This window comes from Schistocerca nitens, chromosome 3 (assembly GCF_023898315.1).
Source record: "Schistocerca nitens isolate TAMUIC-IGC-003100 chromosome 3, iqSchNite1.1, whole genome shotgun sequence".
Classification (NCBI taxonomy): domain Eukaryota; kingdom Metazoa; phylum Arthropoda; class Insecta; order Orthoptera; family Acrididae; genus Schistocerca; species Schistocerca nitens.
This window is the reverse complement of record NC_064616.1, coordinates 246912079-246939389: the sequence shown is the minus strand read 5'-3', so window position 1 is coordinate 246939389 and position 27311 is coordinate 246912079. Positions and strand designations below refer to the sequence as shown.

At 40.4% G+C, this 27311-nt stretch overlaps 1 protein-coding gene across 2 annotated transcripts in view; it reads left to right on the top strand.

The window, feature by feature from the left end:
- LOC126248204 (sorting nexin lst-4) overlaps positions 1 to 27311 on the top strand; it is a 104832-nt gene that overhangs the window by 66168 nt on the left and 11353 nt on the right. For both annotated transcript variants that reach the window (XM_049949009.1, XM_049949010.1), the window contains exon 9: positions 10600 to 10775. In XM_049949009.1, coding sequence (XP_049804966.1) covers positions 10600 to 10775 — 176 coding nt within the window. The remainder of the gene's footprint in view (positions 1 to 10599; positions 10776 to 27311) is intronic.

Genomic DNA, 27311 nt, shown 5'->3' with positions numbered 1-27311 from the left:
GCCCAGATGGGCTTTAAACAGGGCAGACTGGGAAACTTTCACCTCTGCTGTCACCATTGAATCTCCCCCACATGGTAACATCGATGTCGTGGTTGAGCAGGTAACTAAAACGATCGTTTGTGTGGTGGAAAACACAATCCTTCGTTCTTCAGGGTGCCCCCCCCCCCCCCCCCCCCATTCCATTGGTGGTCGCCGGTAGTCGCTGAAGCAATTAAGGAGCATTGGCGAGCTCTGCAGTGGCATAAGCGGCACCCTTCCCTGGAGCACCTCATAGCCTGTAAACGGCTCTGTGCCCGCATTAGCCAGATGTTAACATAAATGGCTTGTTATCTACTGACACAAACGTGATTGCCGAGCACTATGCTTGGGCCTCTGCATCGGAGAATTACCACAGTCTTTCGCACTCTCAAACACCGGAAGAGGAAGTCCTCTCATTAACTAAACGCCACACTGAACCCTATAATGCTCCATTTACTGAGTGGGACCTCCTCAGTGCCCTTGCACATTGCCCCGACACAGCTCCTGGGCCCAATCACATACACAGTCAGATGATTAAACATATCTCGTTTGACTAAAAGCGCCATCTCCTCGTGATCTTAATCCGGATCTGGTGCAATGGTGTCTTTCCATCGCACTGGCGGAAAGAATCATCATACCAGTGCTGAAACCCGGCCGAATCCCACTTCATGTGGATAGCTATCGGCCCATGAGCCTCACCAACATTCTTTGTAAGCTGCTGGAGCGTATGGTGTGTCGACGGTTGGGTTGGGTCCTGGAGTCATGTGGCCTACTGGCTCTGTGCCAGGGCGGCTTCCGCCTAGGTCGCTCTAACACTAATAATCTTGTGTCACTTTGAGTCTGCCATCAGAACAGCCTTTTCCAGATGCCAGCACCTTGTTGCCATCTTTTTTGATTTACGAAAAACATATGATACCATCTGGCAACATCATAGCCTTGGCACATTATACGAGTGGGGTATCTGAGGCCCACTCCCTATTTTTATCCAGAATTTCCCGTCGCTTCATACTTTCCGTGTCCAATTTGGTGCCTCCCATAATTCCCGCCCCCCCCCCCCCCCCCCCCACCCCCCACCCTGCTCCGATACCCAGAAGAATGGGGTCCCGCAGGGCTCTGTATTGAGTCTCTCTCTCTCTCTCTCTCTCTCTCTCTCTCTCTCTCTCTCTCTCTCTCTCTCTCTCTCTTTGTAGTGGCCATGGTCTAGCAGCAGTTGTAGGGCCGTCTGTCTCACCCTCTCTGTATGCAGACAACTTCTGCATTTCGTACTGCTCCACCAGTACTGGTGTTTGAGCGGTGCTTACAGGGAGCCATCCACAAGGCACAGCCATGGCCTCTAGCCCATGGCTTTCAGTTTTCGGCTGCAAAATCGTGTGTTACACATTTCTGTCGGTGTCGTACCGTTCATCTGGAAACAGAACTTTACCTTACTGACGATCCCCTCACTGTAGTGGAGACGTTTAGATTTTTAGAACTGGTTTGTGATGCCCTATTGTCTTGGCTTCCTCACCTTAATCAGCTTAAGCGGAAATGCTGGCAGCATCTCAATGCCCTCCGCTGCCTGAGCAACACCAGCTGGGGTGCAGATCTCTCTATGATGCTGCAGTTATACAGAGCCCTTGTTCAATCCCACATTGACTTTGGGAGTCTGGTTTATGGTTTGACTCTGCCTTCAGCATTGCATTTATTTGACCCAGTGCACCACTGTGGCAGTCAACTAGCGACGGGAGCTTTTAGGACGAGTCCGGTGATCAGTGTCTTTGCAGAGGTTGGAGTTCCTCCATTGCAGGTCAGGCGTGCACAACTGCTCGCCAGTTACATTGCACAGGTTCGTAGTTCTCCTGCGCGCATCCGAATTACCGTCTCCTTTTCCCACCCACGGTGGTTAATCTCCCGCATCGGCGGCCCAGGTCAGGGCTTACAATTGCAGTTAGTGTTAGATCCCTTCTATCTGAACTGGAGTCCGTGCCTTTACCACCTATACTCGAGGTCCAATCGCGTTTACCTTTATGGTGTACACCTAGGCCGCAGCTTTGCCTGGAACTTTCACATGGACCAAAGGACTGTTCACCCCGCAGCTCTCCGCTCGCACTTAATCTCGAGTCTTGATATGTACTGAGGCCATGGAGTGATTTACACTGACGGCTTGATGATGGCTGATGGTCACGTCGGCTTCACATATGTCCGTAGAGGACATATTGAACAGCATTCCTTGCCAAATAGCTACAGTGTTTCCACTGCAGAATTTGTGGCTAAATCTCGTGCTCTTGAGCACATCCTTTCATGACCTGGGGAGTCATTTTTTCTGTGCACTGACTCCTTGATCAGCCTACAAGTTATCGACCAGTGCTATGCTCATTATCCTCTGGTAGCGACCATCCAGGAGTCCATCTATGCCCTGGAACAGTCCGGTCGTTCAGTGGTGTTTGTTTGGACCCCAGGATGCGTCAGAATCCCAGGCAACGAACTTGCTGACAGGCTACATGGAAACTCCTTATGGAGATAACAAATAATTCAGTAATCAAGGTTCTATTCTAAAATCTGCAATTGATGTAGATGACAGAATTATGTTGAATAATGTGTATTCAAGAAAGGATATCTCAAACAGAAAGTGGTCCTACAATACTCAGTTACAGCCAGGAAAACTCTTATATATGCAGTGAAGTTGATGGCATTAAGATAATGGTAGAAAAATCCCCAAACTAGTCATTCATCAAGTATATGCAAAAAATAGTCTATTTCATGACAAAATACATGAAATACTCACCAGCTCAAAACAGTTCAGAGTTAAACATAATGATTCAAAAATTAACACATGTGATACAAAGTATAGTAACTCATACTCTTTCTAGTGTGTTCTGTAAAACAAGCAAAACAAGTTAGTCCTACTCTAGAACACACAAACCTCTCGAAATATAAAGTCCCTTCAGAAGTTAAAGTATGGTAGCAGCCATTCACCACTTAGAATTAATCGCCAACTCCGTCAAAAACCACATGATACCACAGGTAGGTATGCCTTCTTCCAGAACTTGACATAAAGTGTCCAGAATTGCTCCCTTGAGCTCTTCACCCAAAGAGTCTCCACATGACTCTCACAGTGTTCTGCTACTGTCCACTTCTCTATTTGCTGAAGGCCATCCCCATCAAAAATACATTCTTCTTACATGCTGCAGACATGATTTGCCTCTCGTGACCATTTCCTGGACTAAACTATTATATTAAAACGGTATTTAAATAAAGAAATATTATATATTCAGTCACACTCGGATCGTTCACAGTAATTACCAGTAAAGGAACCTTCATAAATGAATAAGCTAGTTTTATTGTCAGTGTGTGCTCATGTTAAATGACTACAAATTTTCATTAAATGTCATTTAAACATTTACTTATGCCTTCTTGACAGAAGCATCTTTTGGCTCTCTTTTAAATTGTAGCATCCGCTAACACATGAAACTGACTGCTTTTAAATTGGCACAATTTTTTAATAGCACTTGCAATCAACATTAATTAAAGTTACTGGCAAAATAGTAAACTGTTCACTAAATAACTACACAAGTATGACAAAATATGAAGTATTCATGCTGTAATCATTTGGTGTATTGTGGAGAATATAATGTCCTGACAAACATTTGCGCAGTGAAAAAGATATAAGATAGGTTGTAAATCAATAAATAAAATAGATATGTAGGTTTCAGGGATGTTAGCTATAGTGCAATACTATTATCGAGATATCGTATGTTGAAATTGCATGTGGCGTTTAAAACTTGTTAATTCAGAGGTTCGTTGTGAAAATGTTTATTCGCTGTGAAATATTGAGTTTTGCTTTCTAAAAAATTTGAAATTATGGTTGTTGCATTGAGTGCGCCTCATTTTTGTGAGATCGTAAGTGTATTCTGATTTGTGTTAATATTTGATTGTAAATTATTATAGACACTCGGAGTTGTAAGACACCATCTTTCAGCTTGTCTCAGTCTGTCATTGCTGGTCATTCCACATTCTGCTGAGCAAGTGATAACTGTCGAGCTACCCTCTTTTGGGATTTTCCCCCATTTGGCTACACTGCTCGTCTTTGTCCCAGGCTGTCCTGGAGTGACTGCTGGGGCCCACCCTGAACCGTGGACCCACTAGTGTTCAGCCATAGACATCAAATACATTGTACAAGGTAGCAGTTTGGGGTGGCTGATAAGCGTACAGAAATGAGTATAACATACGAGGGTTATTCCAAAAGTAAGGTCCGGTTATAAAAAAAAAATCAAAACTAAAATGTTTTTTCAAAACAATTGTTTTATTTACATTCCTTACATCTTTATCTATTTTTCTACATAACTTCCATACGTATTTAAACATTTGTCACATCGTTCTACAAGCTTTTGAATGCCCATGTTATAGAAATCGGCCGCCTGTGACGATAACCAGTCCTTAACTGCTTCTTTCACTTCATCATCTGTGTCGAAGCGCTTGCCGCCGAGAAACTCCTTTAAGTAACGGAACAGGTGGAAATCACTTGGCGCCAGGTCCGGACTGTAAGGAGGATGGTCCATCTGTTCCCATTTTTTTGTCAACCGCATTGACCAAATCGTCTGAAATCACTGATGGTCGGCCACACCATGGTTCATCGTGCACATTATCCCGTCCTTCATTAAAAGCTCGCACCCACTTGCGCACTTTACTGTCGCTCATTATGTTAGGACCGTACACTTCAGTAATCTGCCGATGGATTTCCGCCGCTGAATTGTTTCTTGCAGACAAAAACCGTATCACTGCCCTTACTTCACAATCGGCGGGCTGATCAATTGTCTTAAACATTGTAAAGTGACACTGTGAACTACACTCAGCAACAGTAACAAAGCGAATGGCGGCGTTTGACGCGCAAGGCTTGCCGGGAGTCGGCGCGCATGCGTGTTTTGTCATTGGCGCCAAATTTCAATAGTTACGGCGAATCGGACCTTACTTTTGGAATAACCCTCGTATCTAAAAACAAAGATTCTGCAACTTACCAAACGAAAGCATTGATACATCGATAGAAACAATAAAACACACACACACACACACACACACACACACACACACACACACACACACACAAATTTCAAGCTTTCGCAACCCACGGTTGCTTCATCAGGAAAGGGGGAAGGAGAGGGAAAGACAAAAGGATGTGGGTTTTAAGGGAGAGGGTAAGGAGTCATTCCAATCCCGGGAGCGGAAAGACTTACCTTGGGGGGAAAAAGGGACAGGTATAAACTCGCGCGCACGTGCGCACACATCCATCCGCACATAACAGACACAAGGAGACCGCTTGTGTCTGTTATGTGCGTGTGCATGTGTGCTCATGGGATTGGAATGACTCCTTACCCTCTCCCTTAAAACCCACATCCTTTCGTCTTTCCCTCTCCTTCCCTCTTTCCTGATGAAGCAACCGTGGGTTGCGAAAGCTTGAAATTTGTGTGTGTGTTTGTGTTTGTTATTGTTTCTATCGACGTACCAACACTTTAGTTTGGTAAGTTACAGAATCTTTGTTTTTAAGATATATTTTTCCCACGTGGAATATTTCCCTCTATTATATTCATATCATTGAAATGAGTATAATGTTACACATGAAAGGATTCACTTGGGTTGAAGGTTGTTGTAAGGCCTATGTTAGATTGTATGCTGTCTCAAATAAAGTGGTACAACATTTAAACAAACTTTCAGAGTAATCAGTCACCTTTTGACGTCAGAGAAAAGGATTTAAACTATGGAAATACTCTTAAAACAGTGACCATAGCTAAAGTTAACGAACATATCTCCTCATTTACCAGACATGAGTTGCGCTACACTTCCAGTCCTATAACATATTTGGAGTCTGGTTTAACAGTCTGAAAAATACGCAAGCTTTTCATTGAAAATCATCCTGAGTTCAAAGGAGTAGTTAAATATGAGTTTTAAATAAAACGTTTAAAGAGAACTAAGACTAAAAGTTTGGCTGGCTACAAGTTGATGTTTGCTTGACCTGCAAAGATTTCAGTGACAAAACAAAATCTTCATGCATTAATGAGATAGCAAAGAGAGTGGCTGTTGCTTTGATGATTGTCCACAAAAGAAGCACCAAGAAGCTTTACCAGAAGATGCAAAAAAAAATCACTGAAATCTGCAAGGCTGGAACTGATGTCACGGCCATTGCTTTTGATTTTGTGCTGAATCTACTTTTGCCATTCGTGCCAGTTCAGGAAATATTCTAATTTGTATATTGTAATTTCTGTCAAAAGAGTAGCGTTTTCTGTAACTTATTTAAATTAAATGAATAAATACGTATACGGATTCTAATAAAATATGTATCCAGAGTCTTGCGAACCAAACAGTGTACAGTGGTTTGGAAAGTACTGATACTCAGTTTTTTGCATGTGAAGTTCCTCCTTAGAGAGATATTGTGCTGCAAAACATGTTGACTGGAAACTTCAGATACTAAAATAAACATATCTTTTGTGAGAGAAAATAAGCAGCACTATATATATTGTCAACTAAACGAGTTATTTTCTTTTTCTGGTGCATACTTTTTTCCTCACAAAATATTTGGACATCATTTAAAGAAAAGTGTTTGCTAATGGCCAACTTATTAGGCTTCAGATGCGCAAAAATGTTTATATGCTTCTAAAGATGGTTCTGAGTGACAAATCTCTGCCTTGAAGGTTGTTTGCGGACATATTATTTACATAGACAAGCAGGCAAATTGAGATTTTGGATTCTGCAGCTAATGTCAATTTTTAAATAATTTAGAGACTTCTTGAGTTGTTTTAATGAGAAATGTATGCTGAACATCAAATTTTGCAGATGAATAGTGATAAACAAACACTATAACATAATTTGATAGATAAAAAATGTACTGACCATTTGGTGGCAGAACACATCCATAAAATAAGGTTCTAATTAGGCAAGCTTTTGGAGCCAGTGGCTCCTTGTTGAGGCAAAAGGGTTGAAGGGGAAGGAAGAGGGGTGAAGGAAAAGGAATGGAGAGGTCTAGGAAAAGGGGTAGATTACAGCGAAGTCGCGCAGAACTGCGGGTCGGGGAGGCTGACTTCATGGGATGAAAAGGAAAGACTGTTGTGGACTGCACTGGATGAGATTTGAAAACCAAATAGCTTGCCTAATTATAACCTTATTTTATATGTGTGTTCTGCCACTGCTTGGTGAGTAGGTTTTTTTATCCATCCAATTATGTTACGTGCGCGTTCATTGCTTTTGATTTTGTGCAGCATCTACCTCTGCCATTCATGCCAGTTCAGGAAAGAATTGATCATCAGTGGTCTAGATTTTAGGATCCAGAAAGCCCCTTTGTTGCAGCGACAGTTCAGAGGAGAATATACTGCCTTTGACAAATTGCAAACCGTAACGCACTTGACGTCAAAGTTCAGATTTTACTGTGGAGTGGTCAATAACTTTCTTGGACCCACCAGTGGAAGTACTTGGTCCAGAATATATTTATTGACAACATTTGCCCTGGAGAATGCGTAGACAGTTTCCATGAGTACTGTTGTGTTCATTACATTATCCAGTTGACTTCCTGTGCTGGACAAATGCTGCATCTAGACTTTCCCATGCTTCAGTTATCAGCTATACAGACATTTATATTGTCATCTACCTCCCTTCCATCAGGTCATCTAAGTCTCTTTTTTTCTCTCAGAATCCACCAGAGAATGTCCTCAGTCCATCTACCATCTGTTAGTCTGGCTACCCATTCTCCTTATTACTTTTTAATTTTCATTATTTATGATTGCACCTTTAACTCAAATTTGTTACCTGATCAATATATTTTCCTATACCCCTAGTAGTTACCAACATGCATCTCTTATTGTTCAATGAGCAACTCTATTTTTGAATGGCTTTTGCACTTTAAGTGATAACTGGTATTACACACAATATGTAAACTTTCCTTTCCAGGCATACCTTAAAATCTGTTCTTAACACCTTATTTAGGTTAGCAGAATCATTCGAAGCCATTTTTATCTTTCTGTTTATTTTGTGCTGTTCATCTGGTCATGGTCTTCAGGTGTAAGAGAATTTTTAGAGATTGTGTTAAAACTGTTCAGAAGCTTTCTCAGCCTCTGTGAATGCCAGACAATGCTCTCTTCTCAAATTTCATTCATGTCTTGCAAACAGTTGAATAAGTTGTACCCACTTCTGAAGCCAGCTTGTTCCTTTGCCGTATTAAAACCCAGCTGGTAATCATTTTAGTGAATGTCTTGTACATTACGAAACAGACTTACTGACAACTTTTTTTCCAGTGTGCAACTTTTGTAACAAACAGAGCTGTAAAATATCTAGGATAATTTGTTCATACTGATTTAAGATAGATCAACCACATAAACTAGTTGAAGGAAAAGTAGATGCGAGACTAGTATTATTAAGCAGAAAGAAAGAAAACTTGCAAAACAGTTGTTTGACTGTGAGTGTTGCTTGTCGGTTTTGAATGTTTACCAAATAGGATTAGTTGAGATAACAGAGAAGATTTGACGAAGAACACCATGACGAAGTTTACTATTGAATTGCATGTGTGCGCTCCAAGAAGTCGAGCAATATATTACTTTCTCCCACGTACAGTATACGTTGTCAAATGACCACGGTGATGAAATCGCAGAAATTAGTGGTCGTGTGGAGACTTGCTGACAGCTATTGCCCTCATGCACCATTTTTTAACAAACAGGAAAAAAATGATTACAGTATGTGAAGTACTGCTCATTGCTTGTGGAGTTTACGTTAGATGTTGACATCAGTTTTCGTGGATAAGTGAGCTTTAATGTTTATGTTTTCAGCATCCTCAGACACTTCACTTTCCATAGGTATATCACCAGTGTGTAAAAATGACTGTGGAAATTGCTTCCTGTCACACAGGATATATTAGAGGGCTGCCACTTCTCTTCTGTATGTAGCATTTGCTGCCATTCTTAACTTGGCCTTTCAAAATGAAAACCTTATCTAAGCACTCACATTTATTCAGTTCATCTGTACCTTTATTATGTGGAAAGCGTATCCCAGTAGATTGTTATTTCTTGTTTTGAAATTTAGGTTCTAACTTCAGTTTTGTGGGAAATAAAACAAATATTTCTGTGCACCATTTATAGGTCCACTATAGGTGAATAGTTGCCTTTCCCTTATTTTATGTATGTATTTTAGTTGTTATGATCACAAGAATTTAAAAACAAATACACTATGTCATCAAAAGTATTCAGACCCCAAAAACATATGTTTTTCATATTAGGTGATTTGTGCTGCCACATATTGCAGCGTACTCCATATCAGCAACCTCAGTAGTCATTAGACATCGTGAGAGAACAGAATGGGGTGCTCAGCAGAACTCCCGGACTTCGAACGTGTTCGGGTGTTAGGGTATCACTTGTTTCATACGTCTGTATGTGAGATTTCCACACTCCTAAACATCCTAAGGTCCACTGTTTCCAATGTGATAGTGAAGTGGAAATTTGAAGGGACACATACAGCACAAAAGTGTACAGGCTGACCTCGTCGGTTGACTGACAGATACTGCCACAGTTGAACAGGGTCATAATGTGTAATAGGCAGACATCTATCCAGACAATCACACAGGAATTCAAAACTGCATTACGATCCACTGCGAGTACTATGACAGTTAGGCGGTAGGTGAGAACACTTGGATTTCATGGTTGGCTGCTCATAAGCCACACATCATGCCGGTAAATACCAAACGACACCTCACTTGGTGTAAGGAGCATAAACATTGGACGATTGAACAGTGGAAAAATGTTGTGTGGAGTGACAAATGACGGTACACAATGTGGCAATCCGATGGCAGGGTGCGGGTATGGCAAATGCCTGGTGAAAGTCATCTGCTACCGTGTGCAGTGCCAACAGTAAAATTCGGAGGTGGTGGTGTTTTGTTGTGGTCGTGTTTTTCATGGAGGGGGCTTGCACCCCTTGTTTTGCATTGCACTATCACAGCACAGGCCTACATTGATGTTTTAAGCACCTTCTTGCTTTCCACTGTTGAAGAGCAATTTGGGGATGGGGATTGCGTTTTTCAACATGATTAAGGACCTGTTCATAATGCAAAGCCTGTGGCAGAGTGGTTGCACGACAGTAACATCCCTGTAATGGACTGGCCTGCACAGAGTCCTGATCTGAATCCTATAGAACACCTGTGGGGTGTTTTGGAATGCCAACTTTGTGCCAGTCCTCACCGACTGACATCTGTACCTCTCCTTAGTGCAGCACTCCGTGAAGAATGGGTTACCATTCCCCAAGAAACCTTCCACCACCTGATTGAACGTGTGCTTGCGAGAGTGGAACATGAGCTTGGAAATTATTTTCAGCCAGGTGTCCGGGTACTTGTGATCACATAGTGTATGTGTGTAGAAGATATGTTCACCTGAAAAATCTCCTCAGCTGTAAAAAAAGAGAAAAAAAAAAAAAAAGAAGAAGTTGTGTATTGATATAGTTGTTGTTGCAGCTCCAATGCTTAGCTGTACCTGTACATTACTCTTGGTGTAGTTGTCACAAATGTCTTTTGTAGCTTTCTCCTCATGGTTGATACTGTTCCAGTGTGATAAATTATTGTGTTCAAAATTCAAATTACAGGGAACAAGAAATGGAAAGTTTTGCAAAGTTTATTCATGGCATGGATGTTGCTGTGAAAAACTTAATGAACACTGCAACAGACCAGACAAAGAAGCATCAGGGTCCATACAAACGTGAATATCAGAGAGTTGGGCAGGCATTTCTTATGCTGGCAAATGCTTTTGACATGGATACAGGTAGGTGCGTGCATTTTGTTTTGTAGATTAAAACATTTCTTCTTGTAGTTTTCATCCACTTTTACACAAGTGTAAAACTGCTGTGTGGTTTTGTCAGTTAATTACCCTTTTGGTGTATCTAATACTTTGTCCTAATAGAACAGAGTAAATGCAGCACTGGGATGTTGCCCTTTGATATACCTAAGAAAAATTTTACTCCATTTTATCAGAATTAAAAATACTTGAAGGGAGTTTGTGGTGTCCATTTGAAAACAGCTTGCAAGTTCTCATTCAAGAGTGAGTTTCAAGAGTACAAACAAGCACTCTGAATCACCAATGATCTGATACGCAAGAGGTTTGAAGCTGTTAAAATTAAGATAATTCATCTAGTTAGGTTTAGTATATTGATGATGAAAGAAGAGATGATTATGTATGTTGTTAAACCTTGCATTCTGGCAATTCCAGGTGACAGCTGGGTACCCGGCTGTTTCCTAAATATGAAAAATTTTCTAAAGGTTGTCTGTTATGCTAGCACATGGCTCGTTTAGGCTTTTGTGCTGTCAGAAAGAAAGCAAACTTCTGATTATAATTCAGGTTTAAAATGCTGAAGGAGGTGATATAAAAATGTTAGTGGTGGATAGTGGCTCTTTCAGCTGTTTTAAACAAAGTAATATGGATCACACTGGCAGGCCTGAAGCAGAGACATAGGATTACATGTCATAAAATATTGATCTTAGGTGAGAAGCTGTAAAAGCCCTGTGATTGCATCCACCATTAATAAGCTTATGATGTACCTCACATTACATCAGTTTCTTGTACAGGGTGTTCAAAAAGTCTCTCCACAGTGTCATATGATTGTTAGCCGCGCATGCTGTATGATTGTTCGCCTGCCTGGGTTACTTCCCTTCAAGTGGACTCTCTCAACATTCCACTGTTTCGTTTATCTCAGCCAGCATCAGTAATATCATTACTGTGTGTCATTGCGTGTGATGTGATTGTTTAAGTGTAGTTCCTTTGTTCGTTTGTTTCGTTTTTGTCACTGTTAAAATGCTAACCATTGAACATGTGTTTGAAGTCGAATAAGTGTTCAAAGCTGGCACTAAATAAACAATTTCAGTTTGTCAAACATTTAATTCAGTTTTCCCGGAGACAACACTCCCACATCGCGATACTGTGCAAGATTTGATTAACAAATTTCGAAGTACTGGTTCAGTGACAGATGCACCAAGAAGTGGTTGTCCTAGCGTTTTGTTTGAGGATAAACTACTTGATATTTCCGATAAAATGTCCACGAGTCTGAACAAGTCAGTAAGAAAACTCGCCTAGGAAATAGATGTTAGTTTCGAAACAGCCCACACAGCTGTAAGGAAAAAATTAGAACTTTTCCCATACAAAGTGACAGTCGTGCAAGAACTGAAAAATACTGATCATGGCAAGAGACAGCATTATTGTCAATGGTTCAAAAAGTTCGTTCAACAAAATGGAAGGGATATTCTAAATGAAACGTTTTTCACCGATAAGGCATGGTTTCATTTCTGTGGGTACATGAAGTAGCAAAATTCTCATATGTGGAGTACTACAAATCCCTTGTGTATCGATGAGGAACCACTTCATTCTGTAAGATCGGGGTTTGGATTGCAATTTCTAGATGTAGGATTGTGGGTCGCATATTTTTCAACGAAACAATAAACGCACAACGATACTGCAGTGATGTTCGGTACCCATTCATATGAGAACTTGTGTTAAGTGAAATACTGAATGGTTATTTTCAACAAGATGGTGCAACCGCGCATACAGCTCGCGTTTCAATGTCACTGCTTGCTGATGTTTTTGGTGATCGCATAATTTCACAGGGACTTTGGCCTCCACGATTGCCTGACCTAACACCTTCTGACTTTTTCTTCTGGGGTGCAGCGAAAGCAACGGTCTATAAAAACCGTCCAAAGTCCATCGATGAATTGAAAAATGCAATATCCACTTTCACTGCTTCCGTTACAGAAGAAATGTTACAGCTTGTGTTTAGAAACATGATTAGACGAATTGAATTGTGTATTCAACAACAGGGGGGACAATTTCAACAATTAATGTGAAAATTTGTAAGTAAAAATGAGTATTCAATAAATTAATAACTTGTATTTCACTGAGTTTCATTTCGATATATTCACTGCAGCGTATGGCACGCACAGATAACAATCATGCGGCACTGTGGAGAGACTTTTCGAACACCCCTTATATATAGAAAATAAATAACCATGAAGAAATTATATGATAGTGAACTAAGCTCAGTTGGTAAAATAGGTTTTTTTTGGATAGGGAAGGTGTAAGTTTATCTGTTGGTAGTTTGAGGGATTTGCCTTACATGAGTGTTTGGCAAGGCACTCTTGCCAGCTGTTGAATACTCTTGAGTTGCTGCAAGTTGTTAATCTTTTAACACCAAACAGTTCTGTCACTTGGATTCAGAGACCATCCCAGCTTTTTTTGTTCGTGGTTTGAAGTGCTTAAGGTGCTACCCCTGATTGTAGGGTAAAAGTACATTTTGCTCTCTTAATCAGTTCAGAATGCTTAAACCAGAGGCTCCATCAAAGAGCCACCAGGATGCTCACATCTCTTTTGTGAGTACTTGTTTGGCACAATGGGACAAGTACTTGCAAGGTGGTAGCCCCCTGATCATGCAGGGATCACACGGTGGATGCCTGACCTGGAAACTTCTCATACAAGCCAAGGAGTATGTGCCTGTCAGAGCTGTGGCGTGGGGTCTGTGGACGACAGTTAACTGGCTGTGGCTGTGGTGCAGACTCTGGGGTAGGATAAACCTGTGATGGGACTGGAATATGAGGTGACGAGGTGGATGGATTGGGCAGGTCTTGCAGCTGTGTCTTTCACAGGGGTATGATCTGTGTGGCAGGGGATTGGGGTGGGAGTGGCATAGGGATGGACTAGGATGTTGTGGAGGTTGGGAGGCCACAGAACACCATTCTGGGAGGGATTGGAAGTATCTTGGGTAGGATGCCCCACTTTTCAGGGCATGATGGTAGGCAATCAAAGCCCCTACAAAGGACATAGGTCAGTCGTTGCTGTCCGGGGTGGTACTGGGTGACAAGTGAGTCTCTTCTTTATGGTTGGTTCTTGGAAAGGATGTGAGGATTAGGTGTGTGTGTGAGGATATGGCATGGGAAATCTGTTTGTGAATTAGGTCGGGAGGGTATTGCCTATCTGCAAAGGCCTCTGTGAGGCCTTCAGCATACTGGGCAAGGGAGTTATCACCACTGTAGATGTGTCTACCACAGGTGGCCAGGCAGTATGGGAGGGATTTTTTGGTGTGGAAGGAGTGGCAGTTGTCAAAGTGCAGGTATTGTTGGTGATCGGTGGTTTGATGTGGACAAAGGTGTGGATAGAGCAATCTGAGAAGAGAAGATAGGGAGGTGGCATGATGGATGGACAAGGGCAGGGTGAAATGGGTGGGAGAGAAGGTATTGAAGTTGTGGAGGAATGAGGATAAGGTGTCCTGGCCTTGAGTCCAGCTTATAAAGATGTCGTCAATAAACCTGAAGCAAACCAAAGGTTTGGGGTTTTGGGAAGCTAGGATTGTTTCCTGTAGTTGGCCCATGAAGCGGTTGGCATAGTAGGGTGCCATGTGTGTGCCCATAACTGTGCCATGAATTTGTTTGTATACCTTCCTGTCAAAGGTGAAGTAGTTATGGGTTAGGATGTAGTGGGTTAGGTGTAAAAGGAATTACGTGGTGGGTCTGGAATCTGTAAGGCATTGGTAGAGGTAGTGTTCAATCACACAAAGGCCATGGGCATGAAGGATGTTGGTGTATAGGGAGGTTGCATCAACAGTGATGAGTAGGGATCTGGGAGGTAAGGGTGTGGGGGTGGCGGAGAGCTGGTGCAGGAAATGGTTAGTATCTTTAATGTGGGAGGCTATGTTTTGGACAATTGGGTGGAGATGTTGATCACAAAGGGTCAAGATTCTTTTGATGGGTGCACTGCAACTAGCTACAATGGGACACCCAGGATAGTTAGGTTTGTGGATTTTGTCATGAATGTAGAAGGTGGGTGTGTGGGCTGTCGTTTGGGTGAGTCGGGAGATCTCGCATGCAATCAGATACATCTCGGACACAAATCTACCCCTGCCCCCAACACAATTTATTTCATTCCTTACACACACACACACACACACACACACACACACACACACACACAAACACAAACACACACAAAAACAAACGTTATTCAACTCACCCTACAACCAACTGACATCTTTACTCACTACTTCCAGTGCCAGCTTCTTTCCCCAGTGCTATCCCTTCCCCCCCACTGCCCTCCACAGTGGACCCCAGCTCTGTTTATCTGCACTAGTTCAGAAAAGTTTCCCTATCCCTAACCAAAAGCCTGTCCTATATCCTGCACACATGTGCATGTTTCTCCTACAGCTAGGGGAAGGAAGTGCATTCCGAAAGCTAGCCACCTCTTGTTAGTGTGCCTATTGACGATGCAGTGCTTCTGCACAGTAAATGGCACAACTCAAGTAATAAATTCAGACTTTGAACAGAAGTCTGTAGCTAAGGTAGAATTTTCAAAATTTTTAGGTGTGTCCATTGATGAGAGATTAAACTGGAAGCAACACATTGATGGTCTGCTGAATCGTCTGAGTTCAGCTACGTATGCTATTAGGGTTATTGCAAATTTTGGTGATAAGAATCTCAGTAAATTAGCTTACTATGCCTACTTTCATTCACTGCTTTCGTATGGCATCATATTCTGGGGTAATTCATCATTGAGGAGAAAAGTATTCATTGCTCAAAAACGTGTAATCGGAATAATTGCTGGAGCCCACCCACTGTCATCCTGCAGACATCTATTTAAGGATCTAGGGATCCTCACAGTAACCTCACAGTATATATATTCACTTATGAAATTTGTTGTTAATAATCCAACCCAGTTCAAAAGTAATAGCAGTGTGCATAGCTATAACACCAGGAGAAAGGATGATCTTCACTATGCAGGGTTAAATCTGACTTTGGCACAGAAAGGGGTAAATTATGCTGCCACAAAAGTCTTTGGTCACCTACCAAACAGCATCAAAAGCCTGACAGATAGTCAACCAACATTTAAAAATAAATTAAAAGAATTTCTAGATGACAACTCCTTCTACTCATTGGCTGAATTTTTAGATATAAATTAAGGGATGGCGGGGGGGGGGGGGGGGGGGGAGAGAAACTAACTTAAACATTAGTGTCATGCAATATTTTGTGTAATGTAATATCTTGTACAGACACCTATTATTAACCTGACATGTTTCACATCATTACGAAGTGTCGTATTCATGATCTATGGAACAAGTACTAATCTAATCTAATCTAATCTCTAATCTGTGTTCTACAAGTCTACATATTTTTGTGCATTGTGTAGCTAAATTTTAGTTGTAGGGCTCAGATTATTATTTATTGGACATGCACGATTCTAACAGCAAGTAGTACTATCATAATCACAACTTCCTGTTAATGCAAAATGTATTTCATACTGAAGTTCATGTGGCTGTTACATACACATTAACATATTCAATGAATACTCGTGAAGTTTAGGTATGGACAATTGCCACTGTCCGAAAAGCTAATGTCGTGGGTATGCAACTATGCTCATTTAAATCATGTTTTATAATTAGGATTTGCATGTTTGTAATCTAAAAAATCTCTCTGTAAGTATGAAATGGAGGGAAAAAAAAGATCAAAGTAAAATTTGAAGCTAACTTGCCCACACAGTGGAGTCACCTTTCAGCTAGAACTTACAGCTCTGTATTATTTTTGAATCAGTTGTTAGTTGATGCTCCAGCTTGGGACAGGTATTAATACTGACTCTGAACTTTTTTGTGAGCTCAAAATTTATTTTGGTGAGTAAAAATTTTTTTAACTTTTACAATATTATGAAAAGGAAAGTTGCTGTCCACCATATAGCGAAGATGTTGAATTGTGCACATGCACACGCAAATTCAGACGCAACTCTCACACACAACTGCAGCCTCTGACAGCTGAAGCCTCACTTTTAACTCCTAATATTTTATAACTTGATGTTTAACAAATGCCAGTTGCTCTTCACGTTCATATAATCTTAACTGCAGATATCTGATGATGGCAGTAGCCAAAGCAGTATCATAGTTGCCACAATTTCTGAAAATCAGCGAATTTCAAATGTGTTACGAAAATCGGGGAAATATGAAAAATCCCTGAAGAAAAACCTCGTTTTTGTCTCAGTAGATGAAATGGTTTGTTTACTGAGATGTCATGCATCTTTGCTGCCTGGGCGCAGCTGAATAGGTGCTTTCCTTCCATACTCCCTCATTCTTACTGCTTCTCCCCTTCCCGCCATTCCCCTCAGATTGAAGTCAGTGGTGCCACCACCTCGTCCCACTGGCCTAGCAGCTGCCAACGAGAGACGGTTAGGTGTGAGGAGGGGTTTGTTTGGATCTGATTCTCAGTGACTATTGATGCAGCAGCCAGATACAGTGGTCATGTGTGCACGAGTTGTGCCTGGCTGATTATGTGAAAGTGTGTGTACTCTCATTTTCTGACAAGGGCTATGGTGAAAAATTTAGTTGTGAAAGTGTGATTGTCTTTTCTATGTCCCTGTCTGCAGCTGAGCCATCATCTTCACTGTGAGTTGCTACCTACTACCTATTCTCATTAGTATTGATTCTGATTATGTGCACAAATTATCTGTTGCTTGGATTTATCGCTGCTGTCTCATTTCATCAACTTGGTGCCTGACACGTGGATATCTGGTCCCTTGAGTGGACTTCCAGGACGGGCCAAACCACAGGACATTTCTGCGAGTATATCTAATGGATCGGGCTTGCCGATCTGAAGCTTAATGTGCAGGCCCTGACTGTTGGATCTAGTTTAACTGATCTGCCCGCGACTGAGTCTGTTTGAGTGTGATGCAATGCAGCAGATTTTTGTCATGGACCCAGGACTGCAGTGCTCTGTGGCAGGCCAGAGGCCATGGGGGATGGATTTCAGGAATTGCGACTGGCTCCCCACAAGTACATTGTATAGCGCCGTGATTTGTAGACTTTTATTTATCCTAGTACATTTTGACACTTCGGAAGTCATCCATATATCAGAAAGTATGGACGATACGAAGAAGAAAATTGTGGCAGTTTGTACGCTGTGAACTCGTACATTTCTCGAAAGAAAATCACACAATACCTGTAAAATAAAATGACCATGTTGCAATGATTGCCGGGAGGCACCAACTACCCAAGTTTGGCGACCAGGTTGATTCAGGTGATACCACATTGGCCAACTTGCGTGTTGGTTATCATGAAATGGTGATGAGGACAACACAATGCCCAGTCCACGAGAGGAGAAAACTCCAACCCAGCTGGAAATCAAACCCGAATCTACTGCATGGTAGGCAAACAAGTTACCACTCAACTATGCAGTTGGTTGCACAATATCACTAAAATAAGACATAACACAGCGGGTAATAGACAGTAATGAACATAGTAGAACCAACCTTTTGTTGGCGGTCTCCTATAGTGTTGGTCTACACAACTCTTTCGTTCTTTTCTCTGAGGTTATTTCTGAAATTGATGAAGGTGTATTAAATCTGTCTTGAGACTCCAAGGAAATGTGTGTTTTTGTTACGAAATGTGTTTCGTTTTGTTGCGATAAAACATGATCAGTGGTCTTAATGGAACACACATACGATTTAACTTGCTTTCTCCATCTAAATACAGTTCATTGCAAAAGATGTTGATGTTAGTACTTAAGATTTGTACTCACAGATTTAGAAATACTGAAGTGCCTACATTTTTTGTCAACTTATGTATTTGCTCACCCTTGAGATCTCAAAATTTGTCAGGGAAAAATGCTAAAATTCGTCTGGAAATCAGTGAAATATCAGGGAATTTTGCTTGGGGAAACCTGGAAATAATAAATAAATTTATTTAGCGATCAAGGTGGTTTTATTCACATAATTTTAGATCGCTGATGAAGAGGAACATTTAACTAATGTGGCATTATGAGCAAGTTCGAAAGTTGCCCACAACATTGAAATAAGTGGCATGTCATTTTCAATTAGGGCCCTGTGCAGATCGTCTTTGCTGGCCACCGTCAAGTGCTTATTGCCAGGAGAGGAAAAGAAATTTGAAGGAGTTTGCCTCTCCATGCAGTTTCTTGTAGAATCAGAGATGTGGGTACAGATCTGGAAAACTTACTGAAGGAGGAAGCTGCAATATTTTTGCAGCATGTTGACTTGGCACTACAGGTTTTCGAGACGTTATTAGATGTTATGCCTTTGGATTACACAACCACAGGTTGCAGTATATTTGACATTATGTGTAACTGCATTGAAAGCGTGGTTACATGATGGGACAAGGTCAGTTCCGTGGTGAAAGATGGAGCACCATACATGATTGTGTGTCAGCAAGGTTTTATATCTTACATGAAAGAAAAAGTAGAGACTGAATTTGGGAAATACACGTCAAGTATACAAAAGTGACAGATCCATGACCCAACACTGGATTTCGTTCTGTCTTGTGGCAGTAAGGGGTCTCACCCCAAATGTTTCACCATTTGTAATTAAAATGAAATGTCTTGTTTCACAAGTTCAACAAAATTTTAGTGTTTCTCACTTGGACTGAACGTTTCTGTTAAACACATGTTAAAAATGCATTTATTTTGTCATGGTGTTCTCATTACCTGGTTTTGTTATGTGCACAGTGTTAACTATTCACACGTGACCCATTTGCCCATCTCTGCTTGGATCCGTACAGGTTCCCTGACTGCCCACACATGAGCAGTTTGCACACCCCTGCCTGGCTGTGCCCACAGGCACCCTGCTGCTCACTGTTGGGAATGCACAGTGAAACAACTTGGCCTAAGTTGCCCTTAGATACTTAGCAGTTTTTTTTACATACATAAAGTTCCATAGGACCAAATTGAGGAGCAAATCTCCAAGTTCATGGAACGTGTCAGTACATGAAATTACAATATAAAAGTAATAAAAGATAAAAATGAAATGTTTATGACCCTAAAAAGTCAGCCCATAAGTTTAAGTAAACGCAATCAACAATACAACAAGAAACAGCTTAATTTTTCAAGGAACTCCTCGACAGAATGGGAGTGACCTATGAGGAAACACTTCAGTTTCAATCTGAAAGCTCGTGGATTACTGCTAAGATTTTTGAATTAGAGTGGTAGCTTATTGAAGATGGATGCAGCAGAATACTGCACACCTTTCTGCACAGGAGTTAAGGAAGTCCAATTCAAATGCAGGATTGATTTCTGCCAAGTATTAACTGAGTGAAAATTGCTTGTTCTTCGGAATAAGCTAATATTATTAAAAAGAAAAAAAGAAATGACAGTAAGGCTTGTGCACAGGGGTCGATAAGAAGTTCGTGAACTTACACCATTTATTGCCCAAACCACCCATTTCTGAGCAAAAAATATTCCTTTATAATGGGAAGAGTTACCTCAAAATATAGTACCATATGACATAAGCAAATGAAAACAAGCAAAGTAGACTAATTTTCGTGTTGAACGATCACTCTCTTCAGATACCTTCTGAATAGTAAAATTGGCAGCATTGTCTTTCAACAAGATAATGAATGCGGGCTTTCCATGACAGTTTACTATGTATCTGAACACCTAGAAATTCGAACTGTTCAGTTCTTCTAATCACATGCCCATTATGTGAAATTAAAATGTCAGGTTTCGTTGAATTGTGTGCTAGAAACTGTAAAAACTGAGATTTAGTGTTACGTTATTTTCCACAAGCCATGACCTTAGGTCATGAACTGCACTATTTGAAACTGAGCCAACGTTGCACACAACATCCTTTACTACCAAGCAAGTAGTGTCATCAGCAAACAGAAATATTTTAGAGTTACTCGTAATACTGGAGGGCATATCATTTATACGGAGCGTTCAAAAAGTCTCTCCACAGTGCCGTATGATTGTTAGCCACCCGTGCCGTATGATTGTTCGCCTGCCTGGGTTACTTCCCTTAAAGTGCACTCTCCCAACATTCCACTGTTTCGTTTATCTCAGCCAGCATCAGTAGTATTGTTGGTGTGTGTCGTTATGTGTTGACGTGAACATTTAAGTTTAGTTCCGTTGTTCATTTGTTTCTTTTTTATCACTGTTAAAATGCTAACCATTCAAGAACGTGTGTTTTTAGTTGAATAAGTGTTAAAAGCTGGCGGTAAATACATAGTTTTGGTGCGTCAAACATTTAATTCTCTTTTTCCCGGAGACAACACTCCCACATCGCAATACTGTGCGAGATTTGATTAACAAATTTTGAAGTATGTGTTTAGTGACAGATGCACCGAGAAGTGGTCATCCTTGCATTTTGTCTGAGGATAAACTACTTGATATTTCCGATAAAATGTCAAAGAGTCTGAACAAGTCAGTAAGAAAACTCACCTAGGAAATCGATGTTGGTTTCGGAACGGCCCACACAGCTGTAAGGAAAAAATTAGAACTTTTCTCGTACGAAGTGACAGTCGTGCAAGAACTGAAAAATACTGATCATGGCAAGAGACTGCATGATCTCATAATTTCACAGGGACTTCTGCCTCCACGATCGCCTGACCTAACACCACCTGACTTTTTCTTCTGGGGTGCAGCGAAAGCAACTGCCTATAAAAACCGTCCAAAATCCATCGATGAATTGAAAACTGCAATATCCACTTTTCACTGCTTCTGTTACAGAAGAAATGTTACAGCTTGTGTTTGGAAACATGATTAGGTGAATTGAATTGTGTATTCAACACCAGAGGGGACACTTTCAACATTTAATGTGAAAATTTGTAAGTAAAAATGAATATTCAATAAATTAATAACTTGTATTTCACCGAGTTTCATTTCAATATATTCACTGCGGCATATGGAAAGCACGGCTAACAATCATATGGCACTGCAGAGACACATTTTGAACACCCCGTATAAATAAGGAACAGGAGTGGCCCCAAGACTGATCCCTGGGGCACTCCCCACTTGATTGTACCCTACTCAGACCCCACATCACAGCCATTCTCAACATTGTGAGTGTTGACCTTTTGCTGTCTGTTGCTAAAGTAAGATGTGAATCAATTGTGAGCTACTCTCTGTATTCTGTAATGTTCCAACTTCTGGAGCAATATTTTGTGATCAACACAAACACCTTAGTTAAATAAAAAAATGTGCCTAGCGTTTAAAACCTTTTGTTTAACTATCCAGTACCTGATAGAGAAAAGAGAATATAGCATTTTCAGTTGTTAAATGACTTCTGAAGCCGAACTGTACATTTGATATAAAATTGTGTGATACAAAATGATTGATTATCCTTACATACACGGCCTTTTCAATAACTTCAGCAGACACTGATGACATAGAAATAGGTCTAAAATTGTCTGCATTATCCCTTTCTCACTTTTTATAAAGCAGCATTACTGCTGAGTAATTTAATCATCCAGGAAACTGACCATTCCTAAAGGGAAAACTACGAATATGAGTAAATACAGGGCTTACGTGTGCAGGGGTGCTGACTTATAAAAAATATTGGAGGGGGGGGGGGCATACTGGGTTCTTGCCCTAGGAAATTTTCTAAATTTTAGATGAAAAATAGTTAGTTTGAAGGTTTTTAAAGCATTTTAGAGTCATATGATCAACATTAGAACCCCGAAAACTGGACTCTCGATAACTTGACACTCTGAGAAACTCGATAAGCCTGCCACATTTTGTGGCTTTGGGGAAAAGAAAAGGAAAAAGAAGAAGAAGAAGAAGAAGAAGAAGAAGAAGAAGAAGAAGAAGAAGAAGAGACATAAACACACACGATATTTTCATGAAAAGCGAATTTAATTTACAGTAATAATCATGCTTATAGACTATTACAGAGCAGTGAATATATAGCTCTCAAAAGACTGAAATTACATTTAAATAAATCCTAAACTATCATTAAAAGAATAAAACGTAAAATATTGCTGTCGCACAGCAATAGCACTTTGACTAATAAGTGAAATAGCTAATTTAAGCCTACTTTGAATAAGGCTCAGGGTTCATTAAATAAAAACAATATCTCAAAGTTAATGTTTTAATACAGTTAATAAAGTTAATACAGTATGCCTAATACTTTCAGTCAAAAAGTATGTAAATAGTGGGTTTCAATGGGGACTTACACCCTAAAAATATTTAAGTATTTGAAAATAACTAATACAGTACTATAGTAGTATAGTAATACAGTACTAAACTAGTACTAATATTTCAAAACTGAAAATTTAACATTATGTATGTATCTGAGTCTCTACTTTATAAAGATTTTTAATATTGATCTAAATGCTATTATTAGGGCTAGTGTCTTGGGTACAAATGTCGACCGTCTGACTGGATTACTGAATATGAAGTCAGTGATGACTGGTCCGATATCCAATTCATCCAAAACATCTCAGTGGACATGAAGAACAGCCAAGTTGTTAAATCGCTTCTGTTCCATTGTTGATTGGAGATATGACTATAGGCGTCTAAGGGCGCTAAATGACCATTCTGCTGTTGCTGTCGTGATTGGAACTACCTGGAGAAGCTTAATGCACTTCACTACTTCACATAATATTTCTCCAACTGCAAGCTCTTGTGTAATGTACTTTCTTACATCACACATGTTTTTTAAGACCAGTTGTTTTTTATTAGCGATATCGGCTAACATATTAAAATCAAGCACAGTCTATCAATGTCTAGGTCATTTTTGAAAAACTCAGTTGATTTTTCCAAATTTGTTTCACTTCTGTTTAGTAAAAGCAAGCACTCTTGTCCAACTGCAAGGACCCGTGAGAGTCCAGTTGAAGCAAACCGCTCATTAATGCAGGATTGCACCGTTTCATAAACATAGATTTAAATAGCTTTGTAGTATTCCTTTGGAGTTTTGAAAGTGTGCTGTGAGCTGGCTTCGTTGTTTTCATACTTCTTTGGTATACTTAGATTCCAAGGAAGCAAAGGATCATCAACTTGTGAAGGTTTCTCTTTTAAACAGAATTCCCAAAAATGTTCAAAACTATCATGCCTTCCATTCAATATACAAATCAAGCCCTCATATATTTTTTCCAGATCAGCAACGCGTGGATGAGGGCATTGAAGTTTTTCATCGACATCTTCTGCTGGGTTTATTGCATGGCAGTAAAGATGTAAAAAGAAAGAAGTCTCGAATTGTAACATTGACTCAAGGTAGCCTGCACATTTGTAACCTGCCTCTGTTTTGTCCTCTGCAGAAAATGTTTAAAAAAAAACTCTAGAAGCTCTTCAAAGTTTTTCAATATTCTCAAGATATTAGAAGCTCCCATGGTCCATAGAGTTGGGCAAAGGTGTCATAGACCAGCTTGGTCATTGGCACTCTCATAGCGTATGCTTCTGAAAAGTCCCATCCTTCGGTTGGATTCCCGTACGGTGTTTATTAAGTCCTTGGCTAAAGCTGTAATATCCATCATAGACGTAAGATGGCGGAGACTGTGTATAACTGCCAAATCTAAACTGTGAGCAGTGCAGTGCACATAATGTGCATTGGTTGTATATCTAAAATTAACTTTTTTGATCCTTTGAACTTACCTCTCATATTCGAGGCACCATCCTAGCACTGTCTTCATAAGTTATCCATTGACAAATCAAGACAACCAAAAAGTCTTTTAAAATAATAGACAGTGTTTGTGATTCAGTGTTGGGGGTCTCATGTAAGCCAATAAAGTCTTTGTTGATGATTAAGGAATCGTCGACAGTACGAATACAAAATGACACTTGTTCGTGAATCAAAGAATCACTTGTTGAAGCCAACACCTTTCTCAACACAGGCTTTCCTAGTAGATCAATGATCTCGTTATGAATATCGTGGGACATCAACTTACACACCGATACACCGAACGCCCTAACCAATGTTTAATCTCAGGTATGTCGTTCTTTCAGACTTGCAACAGTTGAAAAAAAAAATTGAGTTTACATCTTTGTGCCCTATAATTGCTAGTCTTTGTCAGCATAGAAATTGCACGGTAGTAAAAATTGTCTAAAGAGCTTAACGGCCTATCTTCGTACCACTCTCTAACTGTTCATTCTGTTGGAAGGCCACATTTCGGTTAATGATAGAATTTAGTTTCAGAACATCATCTTTAGGTGTAACCGTTTTTTCATGAAGACAGAATTTTTCCAAAGCCTTTTTGCCGTTAGAAAACCCTACGGAAGTAATGCATCTTCTTTATTTGAAGAAAATTGTAATAGACTTTTAGCGCCTGCCTCTTTGCGGGTATTGCAAAAAACTTTTTGGGTAGGTGCTTCATATTATAGCCATGTATATTTGATCAACCAAGACTTCTGAAATGCTCTTCCCTTACTGGATTGTCCAGGTTTTGGCTGTGAACTGTTCTCTCCTGAAGATGAAGCAATTGATGACACACTAATTGTTGGAGGTTGACTTGCAGTATCAACAACTACCAACTACCCTTTTGGTAACAAATTTAACCATTGCAAACTTAATTCACAATACACTAAGGGACTAAAATAAACAAATAAAATATAGTCATATAAAATAGTCCACTAAAGTCGAAACGCTAAACACGTCTACAGCATGCACTGAACAAAACTATCCACATGGAATGACTGCGACAGCAGGGTGGGCTTTATATAGCTGTGGCGTCATAATGTCTTAAAGCGTCAAGGTGACGCGATGTGAGGCGGAGGGTTCCACGCGCTTCTGGTCCAGTCCTTTTGATGTCGCAATGGTCGCAGCACTGGCCTGTTGGCGCCTGACTTTACCCGAAGGTTCGCGCACTGGGACAAATTCTAAGTGTGCCTGCAGCACCATAACACTATCATGATTCATCCCACTCGTTTTCAGTTAACCTGCTTACTACCGTAATAATTGTTTTAACTCATTACTGAATGTATTCTAAAAGGTACCTATCATCAAACAAGGAAAATAAAAGATTCCAACATAATTTTGTGATTTTACAAAGCATAATATAACTAAAAAGTTTCTTAAATTATTGGGGGTGCTTCCCCCCCCCCCCCCCCCCCCCCCACTGCACCTCCCCAAACGAATTTTTGAGGGGGCTCGGGCCCCTGGGCCCCCTCAGGCCCCATGGAGTCAGCGCCTGTGAACATGTGCAGCACCGTACTTTAATATTCTGCTAGGCACTCCATTATATCCATTAGAGTCCTTAGTCTACAGTGACTCAATCTGCCCCCTTGTTTGTATCACAGAGGAGTATTTCAGACATCAGTCTCAGGAAGGCATTTATATAGGAAGTTGTATGATTCCCTGTAGAAACTAAATTTTTATTTGATTCGCCAGCAATGCTCAGAAAATGATTGTTAAATACTGTACATATATCTGATTTCTCAGTCACAACGTATAGTTTTAATTTTATCCTGTGAATTAGCTCTTCTGTTTGCATACCACATACTCTTTGCCTTCCCAATAAAATTTTTAAGCACCTTACAATATCATTTGTTCTATGAGATATTTGCTTGGTAATAGATTGCTAGTCGGATAATGGTTGTGACACACACAAATCAGATTCATAGTAGCAGAGAGGAACAAAATAACTGATGATGGTCGAAGTAGAGAGGATATAAAATGTAGACTGGCAATGGCAAGGAAAGCGTTTCTGAAGAAGAGAAATTTGTTAACATCGAGTATAGATTTGTCAGGAAGTCTTTTCTGAAAGTATTTGTATGGAGTGTAGCCATGTATGGAAGTGAAACATGGACGATAAATAGTTTGGACAAGAAGAGAATAGAAGCTTTCGAAATGTGGTGCTACAGAAGAATGCTGAAGATTAGATGGGTAGATCACATAACTAATGAGGAGGTACTGAATAGGATTGGGGAGAAGAGGAGTTTGTGGCACAACTTGACCAGAAGAAGGGATCGGTTGGTAGGACATGTTCTGAGGCATCAAGGGATCACCAATTTAGTATTGGAGGGCACCGTGGAGGGTAAAAATCGTAGGGGGAGACCAAGAGATGCATACACTAAGCAGATTCAGAAGGATGTAGGTTGCAGTAGGTACTGGGAGATGAAGAAGCTTGCACAGGATAGAGTAGCATGGAGAGCTGCATCAAACCAGTCTCAGGACTGAAGACCACAACAACACAGTAGCAGAGATGGTTTTAACAGGGATGTTTATTGAATCATAATGACCTTATCATTGATGAGATGTTACATTATAACCTTTCATTCAGACTTGTGAAATTACCTTCTCGCTTGCTTTGTTGGTGAGCTGTTTCCATGGCTCGTGTAGGCCAAGGAGCCACCACAGTACAAGGTAAGAAAGTAATTTGTGGACCCAGTCTCTCTGTAACTATTTAGTTCAATTCTTGAAGAGGTTAATTTCCTTAAACACCTTCCTCTTTGATGTTGCGTAAAGGAAGTTCTTGTTATGTAAGATAGCAATACCATCCTTTTGTTCTTCTCTGCTGTTGTTTCTGTTTGGTAAGCTCTTTCTCCCTTCGTGGATTTACTTTTTAGTCCATTTTCATATTGTTTAGAAAACCCTATGTGTACACATGGTATTTAAAACTAGTTTCTAGTT